Source organism: Pristiophorus japonicus, chromosome 10, assembly GCF_044704955.1.
Source record: "Pristiophorus japonicus isolate sPriJap1 chromosome 10, sPriJap1.hap1, whole genome shotgun sequence".
Classification (NCBI taxonomy): Eukaryota; Metazoa; Chordata; class Chondrichthyes; family Pristiophoridae; genus Pristiophorus; species Pristiophorus japonicus.
Window position 1 is genome coordinate 160,807,625 of NC_091986.1, and position 21,487 is coordinate 160,829,111.

A 21,487-nucleotide genomic window follows, 5' to 3' on the forward strand; every position below is an offset into this window, starting at 1 on the left:
TAAAGTGTCCAGTTTATTGGTTCTTTACTCAGTAAACAACAGAAACCCAGTAAAAACTGTATCAACATCATTATCTGCAAACAATCCATTATACAAATCCCCACCGATTACTTGAAGCCACACTTTATCTTCAGTTTGTAATTGCAACAGTGTACCTCCCGAGGCCTGATCCTGACTATTCTGATAACTATCATATGTATTGAGGGTTTGAATACCATTTTTGTACAGGGAAACTCTTACATGCTTGACATAGACTGTGATATGATAAACAAAATAATAAACCCCAGAAATTTCACATGTAAATTTCCCTGTGGCGGGGTCATAGTGATTTTGGTTGTTGTATAAGATTTTTTCAAATTTGATTGGGCTGCCTGAACGAGGCAACTTGGAGGATTCTGTCAAACCAACACTAAATGCACTATTCCTTATCACTGCATTTTCACCAATGTTCCCTTTTACCCCTATTTCTCCTTTACTTCCTACTTCACCTTGAATTCCAGGACCCCCCCTGGGTCCTTCACCACCTACTTCTCCTCTGGGGCCTGGTAAACCAGTAGGCCCTATGGGACCTCGTAAACCAATATTCCCCTGAAGCCCAATAGCTCCCTTGTCCCCTTTTGGACCTCGAGGTCCTAAATACCCTGTTGCCCTTGCAGCCCTATCTCTCCTTTGTCGGCTTTGTGTCCAAATGGTCCAGGAATTCCTTTTGGTCCTAATTTGCCAGGTATTCCTTTACTTCCTTGTTCACCTCTTCTTCCTTTTACGCCAGGTGCACCAGATGACTCTAGAGTTATAAAAATATCATTTTTAATTGAGCATTTTAGCAGTTCTATATATATATATATATATATATAGATACATATATATGTATATATACATATTTACACATATATAATAAAGTCACTTGTATGCACAGATAATAATAGGTATATTTTCATCCTTTAGAAATAAGTATTAAAGTTTTCCTATTTTAGTTCATGAGTAGCATTTGTCCAGCAAATTGACACATCTGAGTTTCCTCCAATCATTTCATATCTTATGGACTCGGGCTTGCTCACAGCTTGCCGAGGACGTCGCTTTTCTCACCCAGCAGAAAGTGGCCAATTAGCACTAGTGCACATTTACACACTTCTCAAGCAGGTAACACTAAAACGTCTGAACAAGTTGAATAGAAAATCAAAATCCACAGGCAGTGGTTGCTCACAACATTTTAAAATGGCATAAAAACAGAAAATGCTGGAAATGCTCAGCAGGTCTTTGGAGAGAGAAACAGAGTTAATGTTTCAGGTTGATGACCTTTAATCAGAACAGTTCAGTGAACTGAAACATTAACTCTGCTTCTTTTTCCGCAGATACTGCCTGACCTGCTGAGTATTTCCAGCCTTTTCTGTTTTTATTTCAGATTTCCAGCATGCGCAGTATTTTGCATTTTATTGAAAAATGGCCCTTCTGTGACCAATCACACCATTATTGATGACATACCTGACAAATAAGATAACCTTTTAGGGACAAGAGAGTGATCCACTAACCAAGTTTGGGTTCAGGCTACCTAGACATGGATTACTGAGGATGCAAACACTAGCTCATAAGTTCAAAGGGTACATAAGGATGTGAGAAAGAATTCCCAGAACTAATGGACAGCCACCTAAGGTGACCATGATTTTCTGGGGTGCACAGAATGTGCCATGAGCAGGCTATTATTTCCTCCAGGCATATCTGGAGCTTTCTGGTGCTATTTCTAAACTCATGGAGGATACCTGAAAAGTGACATCCTCAGCAAGCTGTGAGCAAGCCTTAGTCCTTTTTTTCAATGTTGGAATATCATTGACATAAATGAGGAACAGAAGTGGGCTGAGAACCGAGCCCAGTTTTCTGTACATGCTGGGTGGGGTACTCCACAGTTGGCTGAGAACACTGGGATACGTGTGCCCCCAGCCACACTACAGATTTGTGAGGCTTCTAGTACTCCATTACTCTGTGGTTAAATCCCTGGCACTTGAAACATTGAGGTTGATTTTTGTTATGAGCGCAAATTGAGTAGATAGTGGCGGGGCATCTGCCCCGCCCACCCGATTATGTCAACGGGACACCTGATTAATTTTGGTGATTGGAACTCATATAAATATGGGTGGTGAGCTGTGAGTGCTAATCATGCTGCTTATAAGCAGCTTGCCATTTGGGAGGGTAGGAAATCTGGCAGATTTTCTTAAAGCCAACCTAGGCCTCTCAGAGGGAGGCGTAGTTTCCATTGGTGGTTTGCGGAACGCACAAATGGAGCAGTCAGCACAATGTCGACAGTCAGGGCACCCGGTCTTTTGGGGTGCTTATTGAATAAATCAGGGCCAGGACAGCAGATAGATGCCACAACAAATAAATCAGCATGTTTGGGGCAAGGTGGCTGAGTAGGTCAGTGCCAGCAACATTGTTGCCAAGACCTGGCTGCAGTGCTGGAAAATGTTTAATGACCTTGCCAGTCCTGCCAAGGTAAGACTCCTCTTCACATCACTCTTAGTCTGAATTCAGTCTTGCAACACCACACATTCTCCCCAGCATTACCAATCTAACATTTATACATGATGACTTGGATAATGTACAAAAGGGTTTCCAGTGCCTGGAGAATTATATTCCAGCAAGGAATCAATGCCTTCAAGGCAGGAAGGTAGAAAATTGGCAAGTGAAAAAGTATTTATTAGTCAGTTTGCAGAATTGTGCCATGCCCTAGTTCTATACCTGTCTCTCCTTTTTTTCTATTAGTTTCAGTTGAATTCCTTTGCTTAATGTCACAATGCACTTAATACACTGTTTAATTAACAGCTAGATTATAATACACTGACAAATCGAGGTTGCTGTAATTAGGGGTCATTTCAGTCTCCCAATTCAATTTGCAGGAATCTCGTGTTAGGATCAAGAATTCAAAATGCAGAAAATGTGAGCGCAGTGTCAGTGTTCTTCACTTTGATAGCAGGTCTTGTAAATATAAATCATTACCGAACATCCATATACACTGATATAATCATTTTTCTAAAATATTGTCCAGTCCAGACAGCAGTGATAATTTCTCGAGAATCATTGGGCCCAAGTTTCGAGCCGCGCCTAGAACGGCGCAGTCCCGACCTGGACGCCCGTTTTTCGCGCCACAAAGTGCGCCTAAAAAAACCCTCCAGATTCTCCACCTCCCTGCAGGTCGTCTGGCCCTCGGCGCGGCGCAGCAGGAGCTGTAGGGGGCGGAGCCAGGTCCCTGCGCTGAAAACAGTGCCGGGCGCGCAAGTGCAGTAGCTCCAGGCACCCAAAACTGTGTGGGAGGGGCCGAAGCACACAGCCCCTAGCCCTGGCCGAATGGCCTCACTGGGGCTGCGTGAATAAGGCTCCTCCCACGGCCAGCTCCTGCTTCCTCCTGACCCGACTCGACTCCCGCTTCCCGCCCCCCGCCCCCCGCCTCCAGACCGGACCCGACTCCCGCTTCCACCGCCCCCCCCCCCCCCCACCGCCCCCGGACCGGACCTTACTCCCGCTTCTCCCCCCACTCCACCCCCCGCCTCCGGACCCGACCCCCACCGCCCCCGCCCCCGGACCGGACCGGACCCGACTCCCGCTCCCCCCGCCCCCCACCGACTCCCGCTCCCCCCCCCCCGGACTGGATCCAACCTGACCTCCCTCCCCCCGACCTGACCTCCCTCTCCCTCCCTCCCCCCAGACCCGAACCGAACCGACCTCCCTTCCACCACTCCCCCAACCCGACCCAACGCCACCTACCTATAAATCTGGTGCTGGGGACGGGCCCTGCCCGAAGTCTCGGGCTCGGCCCGTTCAGCCTCCTTCCCTCTTCTCCTTTCCCCCCCCCTTCTCCTTTCCCCCCCATCTCCTTCCCCCCCTTCTCCTTCCCCCCCATCTCCTTCCCCCCATCTCCTTTCCGCCCCCATCTCCTTTCCCCCCCCATCTCCTTCCCCCCCATCTCCTTTCCCCTCCATCTTCTTTCCCCCCATTCTCCCCTTTATCCCCTTCTCCCCCCCTCTCCCCCTTCTCCCCCATCCCTCCCCCTTCCCTCCCTCTGCTCCCCCCCCTCTCTCCCTCTACCCCCCTCCTCCCCCTCCCCTCGCTGTCAGAAACACAGACACTGACAGACAGAGAATGAGAGACACACACAGACAGACAGAGAGATAGAGACACTGACAGAGACACACTGGGGGGAGCGGGGGCATCCCAGCACGCTGTTGGAGGACTCCCGGTGCTGCAGTCGGTAAGTAGAAAATATTTTATTTATTGATTTTTTTTTAATTAGTGCTTATTAATTTTTTTTGATTGATTTATTGATTGATTTATTGATGTATTTATCATTTATTATTGATGATGGCTCTTTATTTGTAAAACTGAAGTGCTTAATGTTTGTAAACTTCCCTTTAAACCCCCCCTCCCCCATTCCCTACGCCTGATTTGTTACCTACGCCTGATTTTCTAAAGTGTAGACAAGGTTTTTTCGAGTGTACAAAAATCTTCACTTACTCCATTCTAAGTTAGTTTGGAGTAAGTTTTCACTGACGAAACTTTGAAAACAGGCGTAAGTGGCTGGACACGCCCCCTTTTGAAAAAAAAATTCTGTTCCAAAGTGAAACTGTTCTAACTGACTAGAACTGGAGCAAACTAAATGACGAGAATTCCGATTTCTAAGATACTCCGTTCTACACCAGTTACTCCAAAAAATCAGGAGCAAATCATGTGGAAACTTGGGGCCATTATATCTCATGCGCCCATTGGACATTCGAACATGGTGAACACTTGGATAGTAATTTAGTGGAAAATATTAGACTCTTGCCTGGTTGTCCGGGTTCGCCTTTTGATCCCTCAGGGCCTGGAGGTCCAAATTTCCCAATTTCACCTATTTAAAAACAGTTCTGTGGAAATTATCACAAAATCTTTACATTTGTTGAAAAAGTTAAAATTCTATGTAACTTAACACAACATTGAAGAACATTTTTCAACTTATTGAAAAGCTACTTTGTGGTGTTTATATTAACAACTTTCTCCATATTAACATGGGGATAAATGTTCACCTTCAGCACTGGGGCAGTGATCTGGCAGATAGCATTACCCTCCTCTTATTTTCAGTCCATTAATATCCAAAGAATAAAAGTTGGACAGGTTTTAGAACAGGCAGCTGATTCTCTCCGTGGGATTACCATCCCGGCAGTGAAGGTGAAAATTTACCCAACATTTTCCGTCCATGTAGTTGGCTGCTGGAAGTAAACCAATAGTGCAATTTACCACAACTCACACATATATATCTAGTGTTTACCTGTAAAGGCCTTACACTTTCTCACAGGTTGACAGGAACATTTCGAGGTCAATGTTCATCTTCACTATATGGGCTGTAATCTGGTGGAACGGATCGCTTGCCCGCTATAAAACAAAACCGAGATTCTATGGAAATCAATGGAATGAGAATTGGATAGTTTGAAGTAACAGGCGAGCAATCCACTCCACCAGATTACCACCTCTAGAGTGAAGACACTAAAAACATCCCAATTTTAAGAATAAAAGTGTTTAGTAATGATAAAATTGATTCATATATATATAAATGTTAAAAGTGTAGATTCTGGAGTATCCCTGTTAAAAGCGAAGACCAATACAAATTTGTGTTCACATTTGAGGACCAGAGCTGCACCTGGGCATGCCTGCCTCAGGGGCTTCACAATGCCCCGACGATCTTCCACAAAAGAATGGCTGCAATTTTAAAAGACTTTTCCCACCCTACCTGCTTGCTGACGACCTACTGCTGGCAACCAACAGCATGGAGGAGCATCTGTCCCTTTAGCACGAACTGTTGATGTTGTTGGCTTAGGTGTGACTAAAGGTGAATCCCTGTAAGGCTCAATTAGTAAAAGAACGGGTCACCTTTCTAGGAGTGTCTATTTCTCCAGAGGGATCGTCCCGTGACGTCCCAAGGTGGAGATAATACAGCGACTGCAAATACCCACTTCAAAAACAGCCCAACAATCATTCTTGGGTCTGGTGGGGTACCAAAGGAACTTTATCCCAGGTTTTGCAGAGTGCGCAAAGCCCCTGTATGATTTGATAAAACTGCAGGGCGATGACATATGCCCAGTATGGACTGATGCTCACGTATGACTGATGGCTAAATTAAAAACTTCAGTGATACAGGCCGCATGTCTGATTCCTCCGGATCCCACGCAGCCCTTTCATTTAGAGAACAAAGCCTTACTGCAGTTCTGTGCCAAACACCTTTGAAACTACTGATGAAACCATGAGCTTCGTTAGTTTCCTCGCAGCGCCTCAGCAAATGGACATGGAAATTTATGGAAAGAGACATTGATACCATTTCCAAACCCACCTCATTGCTGCCACAATTTCTGATCTATGAAGGGGACCCACATATATGTCCGTTACCCCTGATTAACTTTGAGACCCATCCTGTGCAGAAAGAGCCCATACAGGTTGCCGCAGACGTCTACATCGATGGGTCCTCATATCACATTGAGGGATCCCCCACACCGGGTATGCTGTGGTATTGCCAGAAGGAAACCTCAGATAGATCCATGAATATTTGGTCAGATAGTGCCTATGCGATAAACACCATGCTCTCCTTGCCCCTATACCACAAAAATGACTATTGTACAATAGATGTCAAGGCCCCGGTCCATGGGCCCTGGTTACACCTGCGCTGGTCATACCTTAAACAGCGATCCCAGCCCTGCTTCATAGGAAAGGTAGCAGCCCATAGAAAAGAGGGTCCACATAATGAAGGAAATTTCAGAGCAGACAGAGCAGCCAAGGATGCTGAGATTGATGGGGAGATAGAGGATATAGTTGTTGAGCTGTTAGCAAAGCCTCCCCAACAGATCACCTAGATTTAAAATCCCTGCAACAGCAATACTGGTCATATGCTGTTGTAAGCACCTGGTACGAGGAGGGCAGACCCCTTCCTCAACCAACAGCCTGGGCTCCCAATACCATACTAGCCACTGCCCCTGACTCAGATGCGCAGTTGCTGATGTTCAAAAGAAGCCTTTGAGCCCTGGTGGTAGGGACCACATACGATTATAGACCGATTGAACCCCGCGGTTTATTTGATTCAGTTACCGGGGAAAAAGGATGTTAAGTACAAGAAGTGGTTTCACATTAATCAGTTAAAAACTGCCAAAGAGTAAATGCTGCACTGATCTTGTTTCCCACAGACCATGTTACAGATCCTCACGATTGTCAGGACGATACCGGCCATGACCGAAGCCGAGGGAAGATGGAGAAGCGGGAGCTGCAGCATGACTTACGAACATCATCAATGTGCTTCGAGAAGCGACGGTGCAATGAAGATACAGGAAGGGGAGGGTCTCCGCTGGAGATGTTATTGTATTATAGTAAATTCCCCATGTGTGGTATACACCTTACGACGTGGCGACTGAGTCAGACCATCCACTTTTCTCTCTCTCTCTAAGTTTAAAACCCATTCTACAGCAGTCATCCACCTCACAGAAACATAAACAGCAGAGCTATCAGTACTCTCTCAATGTTTATGGTATGCGAGCCTGAGGAGATAAACCATATGAGGTGTCAATAAGGATATTTCCCTCTCAAGGTGAGGAGTCTGAATGAATAAAAGTGTTTAGTAATGATAAAATTGATTCTGTGTATATATATATATATATTTTTTTTTTTTTAATTCGTAGCCAATCGTTCCAATTCTTTGTCAAATCACAAACGCCAGAGGTCACCTTGCACATGCCAAGGATCACTCTGCGCCAATGCTCTTAGCCAAAAGGCTTAGAGCCACTGCACCGTTCCTGGAAGTACTGCAATACCAGGTTCGTGCCATGGAGGTGGATGGGTCAGGTCCCCCACACACCTCCGTGGAGGTGGATGGGTCAACCCTCCCCACCCACCTCCTCAAGTGCAGGTTGTACGAAAAGACAAATTTAAAGTGACAAAATGGATACCTTCCCCAAGTTCATGTCTCCTGGCTGGGCAGAGCTCAAGGAACAAAGGAAGGATGGCTTTGAAACTCACCAAACTAAAAAGGTGTTAATTGGAAAGCCATTAACCTAATCAAGGAATGGCACCCTGCCTCCAGACAAACACATGTATGAGGAGAAGCCAATCTGGAACGGCCCTGGAAACAATACCCAATCCTGGGGCTTTCTGAGAAACAATGGCCTGAAGGGATATAAAAAGTCAAGCCAAAGATTGCTGGGTCTCCCTCTTTTCTTAAGCACACGGCATAAGCAGGACCTTCCTCTACAGACAAAGAAGCAGGCCGTGTGCCAGAGGGAAGTGACATATACCTTTTTATAAATCATTATTGTAACATCATTGTATCTGTTGTAACTAAGTAGTTCCGTAGGATAGCTGACGACTGCTGATAGATGTACGTGTGTGTGTGTTTAATAAACTATTCCAAATTGTTTTCAAAGAATCAGTCTTGCTGTCAATTTAATGCCAGAGATTTAGAAATCTTACACAATAGTGGATAATCAAGGGGCGATAGGGAGGGAGAAACTTAATACAATCACTATCACTAAAGAAGTAGTACTCGGTAAAATAATGGGACTAAAGGCAAACAAGTCCCCTGGACCTGATGGCTTACATCCTAGGGTCTTAAAAGAAGTGACTGCAGAGATAGTGGATGCATTGATTGTAATCTACCAAAATTCCCTGGATTCTGGGGCAGTCCCAGCGAATTGGAAAACTGCAAATGTAACGCCCCTATTTAAAAAAGGAAGCAGACAAAAAGCAGGAAACTGTAGACCAGTTAGCCTAACATCTGTCATTGGGAAAATGCTGGAGTCCATTATTAAGGAAGCAGTAGTGGGACATTTGGAAAAGCATAATTCAATCAAGCAGAGTCAGCATGATTTTATGAAAGGGAAATCATATTTAACAAATTTGCAGGACTTCTTTGAGGATGTAATGAGCAGGGTGGATAAGGGGGAAGCAGTGGGTGTGGTGTATTTGGATTTCCAGAAGGCATTCGATATGGTTACTGCACAAGATAAAAGTTCACGGGTTTGGGGGTAATATATTAGCATGGATAAAGGATTGGCTAACTAACAGAAAACAGAGAGTCGGGATAAATGGGTCATTTTCCAGTTGGCAAACAGTAACTAGTAGAATTCCACAGGGATCGGTGCTGGGGCCTCAACTATTTACAATCTGTATTAATGAATTGGATGAAGGGACTGAGTAATGCAGCCAAGTTTGCTGATGAAACAAAGATGGGTGGGAATTGTGAAGAGGACCCCAAAAATATGTAAAGGGATATAGACAGGCTAAGTGAGTGTGGGCAAAATTTGGCAGATGGAGTATAATGTGGGAAAATGTGAGGTTATTCACTTTGGCAGAAAAATTGAAAAGCAAATTATAATTTAAATGGAGAAAAATTACAAAGTGTTGCAGTGCAGAGGGACCTGGGGGTCCTTGTGCATGAAATACAAAAAGTTAGTATGCAGCAAGAAATCAGGAAAGTAAATGGAATGTTGGCTTTTATTGCAAGGGGGACAGAGTATAAAAGCAGAGAAGTCCTGCTACAACTGTACAGAGTATTGGTGAGGCCACACCGAGAGTACTGCGCACAGTTTTGGTCTCCGTATTTAAGGAAGGATATATTTGCATTGGAGGCTGTTCAGAGAAGGTTCACTTGGTTGATTCCGGAGATGAGGGGTTTGACTTATGAAAATAGGTTGAGTAGGTTGGGCCTATACTCATTGGAGTTCAGAAGAATGAGAGGTGATCTGATTGAAACATATAAGATAATGAGGGGGCTCGACCAAGTGGATGCAGAGAGGATATTTCCACTCATAGGGGAAACTAAAACTAGGGGACATAGTCTCAGAATAAGGGACCACCCATTTAAAATTGAGATGAGGAGGAATTTCTACTCTCAGAGGGTTATAAATCTATTTAATTCTCTGCCCCAGAGAGCTGTGGAGGCTGGGTCATTGAATATATTTAACACGGAGATAGACAGATTTTTGAGCGAGAAAGGAATAAAGAGATATGGGGTGGAGGCAGGGAAGTGGAGCTGAGTCCATGATCAGATCAGCCATAATCATATTAAATGGCAGAACAGGCTCGAGGAACCAGGTGGCCTACTCCTGCCCCTATTTCTTATGATGATTGCACAGGATATACGACACAGAAACAGGCCATTCGGTCCAATAGTCCATGTCAGCATTTATGCTCTATTTGAGCCTCCTCCTGTCTTTCCTCATTTAACTTTATCAGCATAACCTTCTGTTCCGTTCTCTCTCATATGCTTGTCTAGCCTCCCCTTAAATGCTATTCGCTTCAGCCACTCCCTGTAGTAGCAAGTTCCACATTCTCACCACTCTTTGGGTATAGACATTTCTTCTGAATTCCCTATTGGATTTCTTGGTGACTATCTTATATTGATGGCCTCTAGTTATGCTCTTCCCCACAAGTGGAAACATTCTCTCTGTACTCACTCTATCAAAATCCTCCATAATTTTAAAGACCTCTATTAGGTCACCCCTCAGCCTTATTTTTTCAAGAGAAAAGAGACCCAGCCTTTCCTGATATGTATACCCTCACATTTCTAGTTTCATCCTTGTAAATCTTCTCTGTACCCTCTCCAGTGCCTCTATATCCTTTTTATAATATGGCGACCAGAACTGTACGCAGTGTGGTCTAACCAAAGTTCGATACAGGTTTCGCATAACTTCCCTACTTTTCAATTCTATACTTCTAGAAATAAACCCTACTGCTTGGTTTGCTTTTTTATGGCCTTACTAACCTGTGTCAGTACTTTTAGTGATTTGTGTATTTGTACTCTGAGATCCCTTGGTTCCTCTACCCCACCTAGACTCACACCCTCCAAGTAATAGGTGAACTCCCTATTTTTCCGACCAAAATGTAATACCTCGCATTTACCTGTGTTGAACTTCATTTGCCAATTATATGCCCATTCTGCAAGTTTATTAATGCTGTCCTATAATTTGTTGCAGTCCTTCTCAGTATTGACTATCGCCCCTAATTTTGTGTCATCCGCAAATTTAGAAATTGTGGTTTTGATTCCAAATTCTAAATTGTGAATATAAATTGTGAACAACAGTGGTTCCCACACTAATCCTTGTGGAGCACCACTACCCACCTCTTGCCAATGTGAACAGCTATATTTTACCCCTACTCTCTGCTTTCTGTCTTGAAGCCAGCTAGCAATTCATTCTGCTACTTGTCCTCTGACTCTGCATTCTCTGATCTTGTTTATCAGTCTATTACGGTGTGCCTAATCGAAGGCCTTTTGAAAATCTAGATAGATTACATCTACTGCATTACCGTTGTCTACTCTCTCTGTTACCTCTTCAAAAAGTTCAATGAGGTTCAAGCAAGACTTCCCCTTTTGAAATCCAAGTTGTTATATTTTTGGTTTCCAGATGTTCTTATTTTCTCCTTTAGTAGAGATTCCATTATTTTTCCTATCACCAATGTTAAGCTGACTGGTCTATAATTACCTAGACTTTAAAAAAATGCATGGATACAATCCATCCAGACCAGGGGTTTTTATCTTCTTTGAGTTTGATGTTTATTTAATATATCCCCTTTTTATTTTAAATGCACTTATTTGATTACTAATCTCATCATCCAATGTTATTTCCACAAGTTCTATCTCCCTGGTAAATACTGAAACACTATAATTATTTAATATTTCTGCCATCTCTCTATCATTACCTGTGGTATTATCCTGTCTATCCCTTAATGGCCCTATTCCCATCCCAACCTTCCTTTTTTATTGTTGTGCCTGTAAAAGATTTTACCATTTTGTTTTATGTTCTTTAATCAATTAATTTCATAGTTCCTCTTTGCCTTCCTAATTGTTTTTTTTTACTTCTCTCCTAATCTTTTCATATTTTCCCTTATCATGCGCTCCCCTGCTGTCTATGTACTTAATGTATGCCTCTTTCCTTACTCTCAATTGTTCCCTTCTGGTTTTATTCATCCATGGAGTCTCATTAGTGGTTAGTTTGTTCTTTCCTTTTAGCAGAATATATGATTCCTGCACTCTGTTGAACACCATTTTAAATGTTTCCCATTGCTGTTCTACATTGTTTTTTGCTAATATTGTTGCCCATTTTATTTTCCCAAGTTCTATTCTCAGCCCCAATGTGTCTTCTTCATATCATGTAGAGTGTAGCAAACACACACATCCATGCCCTTTAATTAGAATTTATATCAAGCTGATGAAAGGTATTAAAATGTTGAAATTCCTTCATGTGAAGCCCTGTAACTCCATCTTTTATAGTGTGCTATTCTAGAATGCAGTAAAGCTAACTGATGTGATAAATATGTAAAATTCAATGCATTATTGTGAATGGCGCATTTATTCTCATATTTAGCCAGTTGTGGCTGTAGAACTTGGATGAAAATAAAATCGTGGAAGTGAGGGGATTGAGCTGTGAGTGCTATATACGGAGCAGGATCGAGGGGCCGTATGGCCTACTCCTGCTCCTATTTCTTATGTTCTTATGCTCAAAGCTGACTCATATCTAAAATATTATGAATTTCGAGAGTTTAAAAATCCTGAGTCTTGAATCTATGGGCTCCATTTTGGCCACTAGAGATTTCTGGCATACTTGCCAGAGGTGGACCAGTTTTCCATGCTTGGAAGTGCGGCAAAAATCTTCGGGCCGATTTTGGCCGCTGTCCCGAGCCTTCTAACTGCGTGGCAACTGGGTCTGTGGGCGGAGCCAGCGTCCTGTGCTGGAAACGGTGCCGGGACACTGGACATGCGCAGTAGGATCGGGATTTGCCGTGATTGTACATGCGCAGTAGAATCGGGTCAGTGGGTGAGTGAGAGCTGCAGTTTCAACTGACCGCGCATGCACAGTAGAATCGGGCTCCCGATACTTTGCCGCGTTTCTGCCCAGCCCAGCCAGCCCCTCCCTCCACCCCCCCACCCTTCTCTTCAGCCTCCCGATACTTTTCCGTGTTTCTGCCCAGCCCTTACCTTTTCTTCCCTTCAGCCTTTCGATGCATTTTTGCCAGCCGCCCATTTCCCAGGCCGAATGGCCTCCCGTACAGGCCGGCCCGCTGCCTTCCCCGGCAGAGTTCAATTCAAGGTAAGATTTACTACAATTATTTATTTGTTATTCAATTGTTTACCTGAGTTCTTTATTTTTATTGAGTTATTTCAACTTTCATTTGCAATGTTTGGTGCTTGGATGCAGGTCCTTCCATACTTTACCTGCGACGATTTCTTAACTGCCCGCAAGGTTTTTCAGAGCTGGCCACATACGCCGACTTAAGTGGATTTGGAGTAACTTTTAGCTGGCCAGAATGGCCAAAACTGCCGAAAGTGGCTGGGAACGCACCCTTTTTAAAAAAAAAACCTGAACTAAAAAAAATAGTACGTAACTGAGTTACTCTGGACCAAGTTGATTGGGGAAAATGACATTTTTTAACTTACGCCAGAAAAACCAACTTACTCCAAAAAAATTGGAGCAAGTCATGGCCCGTTAGGTGGCTATTCACAGATTTGAAAATTGTATATGATAATGACTAGATGTACTGTGTACTGCTTCACTGATATACAATTACAATATTGTCTGTGTTATATTGGCTATAATTTAATTTTGTATCTGACCTCAGAAGATAAAACAGCACTCAGAGTCAGTAAAACAGAACTGTGCACATGTTACACACAATGTTATTTCTCTACCATAAATAGTGTGGTATGTTTATTTTATTTAATTTAATTAGATTAACATTTCAGGTGAGGATTTATATCAGAATGGCTAGTTAGAAAGAAATAGCTAAAGTTCGGTACTTCTAACTATGCAAAACAGTAAAAGTATGTCTTTAGATCACGTTACCTGTATCTCCTTTCTCCCCCGTAGAGCCATCCCGCCCATCCCGTCCAGGCATGCCATTATGACCAGGATTTCCCGGAATTCCAGGATGTCCACCTAAACATGTCTCCTTTCTGTGCACCTCAGTGTTCACCAGGGTGATCAGTACAAATAGTGACCAAATCGGCATTCTGGATTCAGATCCTCAATATCAGGGTTTTCACAGTAAAACTCTAATGATAATAATCACAACAATTTCAGTACAGGGCACAAATCTAAAGAAACAAGCAAAAGACTTAATAACAAATATTATTGCAGAATTATTTCTAAATGGTTTGATATGTGAATAAAGGTTAATTATGAGATAACTGCCTTGCAAGGAGATATATTCAAACATATTTAACAGATCTGATGATGAATGGTTAAACCAGTTATTAAAACAAGTGATGAAAAAAAGGCCAAACCAGGTGGATCAACTGGTATGGGAGAGATTAAAGATTTTGCTTGGACAAGGGCATCAAAGGTGGACATGATGGAATGGAATGGAATGGTTAAGCAGATCAATGGCTGCAGAACTCTTGTTGTAAATAGAGAGCAAAAGGCGAGGCAGTTGGGAATTAGCAAGTGCAGTTGTAAATGATTTAGGGGAGAGATTTTTCCAAGATGGACACAGAAGGAAGTGAGGTTGGTAGGGGGATGTGGGTTTGAGGGATACAAGGAAGTGGTTCAAGATGATCTTGTCTGTCATAGAGACCACAGGAGTAGAGAGACCACGGGAGATGGCAAGCTGAAAGAGGTGGCCATGGATACAGGAAGATCAGGTAGATATGGAGGGAGAGGTTTAGGGAAAAAAGAAAGAGCTCGACTTTCCACTTAGATCACTAGGGCCCAAAAAATGGGCGAAGTTCCAGCCTTAGCGATGTTTCAGCTCTCAGGATCGCTGCAACGTCGCCCATTTTTCGGATTGCAACTTTCGGCATTTTCTTTCCGGCGATAGCCCAGTGATAGCTCAGCGATGTGGATTGGGCCTTAGCGATGCAAAATGGGCCCCAGCGATGTGGAAGGCAAGGCATCCCTAGCAATGGTCTTTCTGCACATGCGTTTTTTTTGCAAAGAAGTTTTCCCGCAATTCGGGAGGGTCCGGGATCATCCAGGTATGCGCATTAGGCAAAGGGAAGGAGAGAGAGACAGAGAGAGACAGAGACAAAAATAAAAATCAATAATCCAGAGAAATATGTCCAACCTGGAAGAGTCGGCGGAGAGTGGCCAGGATGTGGAGGGGAGTAGGAGAGCAAAACCCTTCTCCGACGAGGCCAACGAGGCCCTCGTCCAGGAGGTGCACTCGCGGTGGGGACAATTAAAGGGGTGGGCATGGGAAACCTACACCCGGACATATCGGAAAATTTGGGGTGAGATTGCTGATGTGGTGTACTCGGTGTCCCACAAACCGAGGGGATCAGACCAATGCCGCAAGAGGTGGAACGGCTTGGTTGCTTCGGCAAGAGTAAGTATTAAATAGATTTTAAATTCTAATGATCCACTGAATATGTAAATCTGCCAGATTGAAATTAAGCTGGGTATTCTTGTGTAGATTCCCTGCTAAGATTTGGACAGGGTTCTGAACCTGCGCCCTTTAAGTCTAATTTTGGCACCGTCTCCTTTTGGGTTACGTAGGTGGATGGGGCACGGCTGAGCACTGAGGGGTCCGGTCACCTTCACCCACACTGTGTCAGTTTCTCCGGCTGCTGTCACTTACACAGTGACCCAGCCTGGACTGGGGGAGAGCTGCCCTGGCTCACCGTCTGCTTTGGGACATTAGCTCCTGTCATTGCCGAGCTCACCAGCTATCCTGATTTCCCCCTCACTCCGCACACCCAGGGGCCCTCAGGGAGACTGTAGTAGAGATGTTTGTGTCAAGCGTTAGATACTAAACATGATCTTTGTTATAATCATGCATCAATTGTGGATACAAACCCTGTTAGCATATAACGTTGGAAACTGTTGTCTTTCCATGATATTACCTAATAAATTAGAATATGCCATGCTCTTGTCACCTTTGCAGAGGAAGATATTTAAGAATCAGGCTGAGCGCAGACGCACGGGAGGAGACCCTGCCCAGCTCAACATCCTAACGGACCTCGGGGAACATGCAGCAGCACTTGTGGGCACCCACAGTTGCTTGGCCACCACCCGTGGTGGTGCAGATCCCTCCCTTGCGTCACGTAAGTAATGTGTAAAGCAGTGGTAATTCAAAGTAATGTAACGGCATTTCATTATAATATATGAATGATGTCATGTTATGCATGAAGCTTCTGTACTACTCTCAGGTTAACAACATAAGAACATAAGAAATAGGAGCAGGAATAGGCCACCCGGCCCCTCGAATTCCACATAGATGTACTACCATATGATGTAATAATACGTAACATCTCTTGGTTCCCAATTATTGCAGTACTGTTGCTCCTCCTACGTATGCCCGCGCAGCGCAAGAATGTGTACCCTTCTGTTCTAATAAGCTCAATTGTGTTTTGCAGGTCCAACTCCGCAGGCACAAAGGGAGGCTGCACCTGTCCCTGTCCCCTTACAGGTGATTATCACCACGGGTGGTGAGGAGACTACGGAGCCAGAGGAGGAGATGGAGACCGAGGAGGATGTCCCTTGCATCACGTCAACTGTTGCACCTGCAGCCACATCGTCAGCTTCAACTTCAACAGAAGAAGTAGTGAGCCCAAGCAGCTTACAGCAGGCGACCCCAATGCGTCCAACAGTGCCCACGCCGACCCCACGCAGGTTGAGTCAGCAAGGTCGGCACGCGCTGTGACGAGCAGATTCTAAGGCGGACATGACCACACTGTGCAGGGAGAGCATCGACCTGAGTCGAGAGCTCCTCCAGGTGATGAACGGGAACATCGCCACAATGTCCGCTCACACATCGGAGGGTATCGAACGCATGGTTGTGCCAATGGGCCGGCAGACCACCGCCATCAATGCCATCCGGCATGTGGTAATGACGGGAGACAGCACTGCACTCCAGGGTGCCGTCCCACCAGCACAGATGCGAGTCAGGAGGAAGAACTTCCTTCTGGCTTGGAAATCGTTTTGTCAGAAACATCTTCTCCTCCACCACCCCCTGAGAGGATCCTGCCACTGTCACCCCACCCCCCCCCCCCCCTCCCCCCACCCCCAACCTGGGCAGCATGCCTTGAGATCATTTACTGTAAGTCGTGCAGGCTGTGGGATTAAAATGGGGGCGTAGGTCATGGGCGGGGGGGGGTGGGGGTTGGATCTGGAGGGAAGTGTGGCCACAGGTAGGGAGGGGGGATTGTTATTGTTGCTGTTGTTATTAAAAATATGTTGAATGTTGGGAGGGTGTTTGTTGAATTTTATTGTTGGGTGACTGTTGGGGGCGGGTGGGGGGCAGGGAGGTTATTTTAAAAAAAATTATACATTTTTAAAAGTATTATTTGAAATGTTACAATTGTCGTGCACTGACTTCTAATAACATAAGGTATAACATGAATACAATTCTTAGAAAACAATGACCAGGCCAGGCAAGGATGAAACATAACGCAACTGCAACTGTCACTGTAACTGTCACCAATGTAAGTTCACGCAAATCGTTCATTTATGAGCTGCTGACGCAAGAGTTTTGCAGCTGCGTAACTCCCATGGGGCCTTTCCAGTCTTGTGGGTGGGGCTGGGTGTGAGGGCATGGGTTCGTCGCCAGGCTGATTGTCCTCCCCAAGGTCCTCGTCATTCTCTTCCCCCTCCATTTCTCGCCGATATTGCGTGTGGCTATATGGCTTTCGTTGTAGCGCTTCTCAGCTTCTGTCTGGGGATTACGCAGGGGATCATGAGCCAGCTGGCAAAGCCATATCCTTTATCCCCCAGCATCCAGCCATGACCTTGTGGCTGACTCTTAAACAGGTCAGAGACAGTGCTCTCACGCAAGATGTGCATGTCATGAATGCTGCCTGGAAAATTTGCATTTACTGCCATGATTATTTGGTTGGGGTCGACAACGAGCTGCACATTCAGGGAGTGGAATCCCTTTCGGTTACAAAACACCTCCGCATCCTGTAAAGGTGCTCTCAGGGTGATGTGCGTACAGTCTATTGCTCCCTTGGGGAAGTTTGCTATTCTCAAGAAACCCAGAGCCCTCTCGGTGTGTGCCTCCCTGGTCATAGGGAAGCTTATAAAGTCCATCCTGCGTGCGTAAAGGGCTTCAGTCACCTGTCGAATGGAGCTATGTGTGGCGTGCTGTGAGATACCACAAATGTCGCCAGATCAGGCCTGAAAGGAGCCTGATGCATAGAGGGAAAGTGCCGCAGGTGCTTAACCTCAACGGGCAGTGTGGTCCTGATGGTGTTGGTAGGCTGCAGATCTCCCTTAATGAGCCGGCATATCTCAGTGATGACCTCCTTTCTGAAGCACAGCCTCCTAAAGCACGTGTTATCGGACAAGTTCAGGTATGATCGCTTTTCCCTGTAAGTGCGTCGGTGTAAGATCTTCTCCGCAGTTGTCTGCCGCCTTCAATATACCTTCTCCCATCTTCAGTCTGCAGCATGTGATTAGTGACCAATACCAGTAGAGAAGTTACAGACCCCATCACTATTGCTATAAATGCCCTAAATTTGTCCTCAATAAATAGAAATGTGAGCAGATGATTGTCAAAGAGTCAATAAGGCCCTTAAAATAACTCACAAATTAATTCTCCTCATAAGCCCCTTCTTCAAGCAGCCTCTCACTTCCTCCGATGTTCAAAATGGCGTCCGTAGTGCCGAGTCCTGCGGAACAGTGCCAGTTGGGAGCAGCTTTTCTCCAGCGATCTCCTCGGCGATGTGGCGAAAGTTGCGGTGGGCGATCACAAAATCTTGTGTGCTGAAAGTTGGGCTGGCGATCTTTGGGCGATGTAACGGCCCAACTTTCCAATTTTAAGATGAAATGGGCGACAGTCTGCCTATTTGAGCGATAGCCCAGCGATCATCAGGGGAAAGTCTAGCCCAAAGATTTGCATTTATATAGCGCCTTTCACAACCACCGGACATCTCAAAGTACTTTACAGCCAATGAAGTACTTTTGGAGTGTAGTCACTGTTGTAATGCAGGAAACACAGCAGCCAACTTGTGCACAGCAAACTCCCACAAACAGCAATGTGATAATGACCAGATAATCTGTTTTTTAGTGATGTTGATTGAGGGATAAATATTGGCCAGGACTAACTCCCCTGCTATTCTTCAAAATAGTTCCTTAGGATCTTTTACATCCACCTGAGAGGACAGACAGGGCCTCAGTTCAACATCTCTTCGAAAGACAGCACCTCCGACAGTGCAGTGCTCCCTCAGCACTGCTCTGAAGTGTCAGCCTAGATTTATGTGCTCAAGTCCCTGGAGTGAGACTTGAACCCACAACTGTCTGACTCAGAGGTGCGTGTGCTACCTACTGAGACACAGCTGACACTTGGAGGCAGGATAAGAGTGCAGAAAATTCAAAGGAGATAGTGCATAGGGAACAGCGATACACCAATAACATGTCCGCTTTTTGGGCCGATATCGACAATCTCCCCCAGAGTCAGATATCTATTTAACTGAAGAACACCAATCCACATTAAGCAGATAACTAAATGGACTCCATTGTTCTTCATGTGTATAATTATTTCTTTGCACTCTATCAGTTTCCATGCTGAGTTCATGTCGTTTAATATTATATGACACTTTAATTACTGATGGGTGGTTAGTTTCCTAGATTATTCGCTTGTCTAAACATTTTGTATCATGCAATGGCAATAGCTGAAACACTGGTTGTTTCATTCATTGTTGTGACTCGCTCTGGTCTCCATGATGTTTGGAAGAAAATAAATTGCAAAAAGTGAATGCATCAGGCTCCTGGAGTACTAAATGTACCCTGAGGAAGAAATGTGTCACTGGTAAACTTATCCACTGAATGAGGCAGTTTTCTGTCTTGTTTTCTGTCTTTGCTCTGTGACTGATCGATTGAAGCCTACTGACCTCTGCTGGAGAACAGAGTACAGTGATCTAAGGGATTGCATTTTTATAATCTAAAAAAACTACCAGACTTCTCACTGCATTGTTTACGGAACAAAAAAGTGATGTAAAATTACATACAGTTGGGTATGCATATAAACATTTATATATTATAAAATTTAAATATATTTGGGCTAGAAATTCTTGATCCTTTATGGTGCTATTTGGGCATAGGGTATGAGTTTGGGATAGAACCCGGTTTCACAAGTTCTCCAGCTCTTTCTAACCCCGATTCAAAAGGAGGGGAGGTGCTTCTCAATGATGACACTGAAAGGCAGACTGATAAAATCAGACATTCTAAATTCCACCAGTTCCATCTCAGTGCCCCTGACGCACTGCACACCTGCATGAAACAAGTATACAGTGTGTGCCAGTACACAATTCTGGTGAAAGGTGGGCCTATCAGTGGTTTGATTGTTGCGATCCATGATGCTTTCTGAAGTGGGAAATTTAAATTGCTTTATTTTTCTGGTGAATTTAATCAGTCTCGGCATTCCTCTTCCCCCCACCCTTGCTGGAATGGTGCACCATTTACACCAAAATGGTGTGGGCATACGCCCAAAATACATGACCCCTGTACAGGGTCAGCATTAGGGCCAGTTGGCCAGCAGGTCCTGCTCTGCTGCACTTTCATGATGTAGCAGGCCGCCAGGAATTTCAGGACCAAAGTATATATTTTTTTTATTATTCATTCTCAGGATGTTGGCGTCACTAGCATAGCTGCTGTTTATTATCCATGCCGAGAGAAGGTGGTGGTGGGCCTTCTTGTTGAACTGCTACAGCCTGTGTGGTAAAGGTGCTCCCACATTGCTGTTAGGTAGGACGTTTCAGACTTTTGACCCAGTGATGATGAGGGAACAGCGCTATATGCCCAAGTCAGGATGGTATATGGATCTGTCACAGCTTTGATCTTGGGAAGCTGGAGGATGTAATTGATAAGAGGTGACTATATGTTGTAATGGAGAATTAACTATTGCGGGGGGCACAGGAAACGTTACAAGGACAACCTCAAAGCCTCCCTGATAAAGTGCAACATCCCCACTGACACCTGGGAGTCCCTGGCCAAAGACCGCCCTAAGTGGAGGAAGTGCACCTGGGAGGGCGCTGAGCACCTCGAGTCTCATCGCCGAGAGCATGCAGAAATCAAGTGCAGGCAGCAGAAAGAGCGGCAAACCAGACTCCCCACCCATCCTTTCGCTCATCTGTCCCACCTGCGACAGGGACTGTGGTTCTCATATTGGACTGTTCAGTCACCTAAGGACTCATTTTTAGCGTGGAAGCAAATCTTCCTCGATTCCAAGGGACTGCCTATGATGATGGTGGTGGGGATGTGTTTCGCCCCTTCATCTCTCTCTCTCTCACTCTGTGCAGTTTTACATTCTTTTACTTCACTTATGTTTCTTTCTCTCTTCCTTGAACAACAACTTACATTTTCATTGCGCTGCTCAATCTAAAAAGGCATTACAGGGTGAATAAAAAACAATGGTCATCGAGCAGGAGAGAAAGGAGAAAATGGAAAAGTTAGGGCCAGCCGAAGGTAGAGTCAAAGACAAAGGTTTTTGAGGAGGGAGATGGCAAGCCAGAGAGGTTTAGGGAGGGAGTTACAGAGGGTAAGGACACACTGGCTGGAAG

At 44.8% G+C, this 21,487-nt stretch overlaps 1 protein-coding gene and 1 pseudogene across 6 annotated transcripts in view; one reads left to right on the plus strand and one right to left on the minus strand.

Annotated features, from left to right (window-relative positions):
- On the minus strand, nucleotides 1-14,001 carry LOC139275156 (complement C1q and tumor necrosis factor-related protein 9A-like; annotated as a pseudogene).
- The window catches only part of LOC139275157 (uncharacterized), a 15,488-nt gene continuing 6,811 nt past the window's right edge, over nucleotides 12,811-21,487 (plus strand). For 2 of the 6 annotated variants that reach the window (XM_070892232.1, XM_070892233.1), the window contains exons 1-3: nucleotides 12,811-13,082; nucleotides 15,874-16,033; nucleotides 16,346-16,704. In XM_070892232.1, the coding sequence (XP_070748333.1) occupies nucleotides 12,843-13,082; nucleotides 15,874-16,033; nucleotides 16,346-16,632 (687 nt within the window). In that variant the 5' untranslated portion in view covers nucleotides 12,811-12,842 and the 3' untranslated portion in view covers nucleotides 16,633-16,704. Of the gene's footprint in view, nucleotides 13,083-15,873; nucleotides 16,034-16,345; nucleotides 17,029-21,487 lie in introns of all 6 variants that reach the window. The other 4 variants (XM_070892231.1, XM_070892229.1, XM_070892227.1 and 1 more) reach the window with 3 other exon arrangements.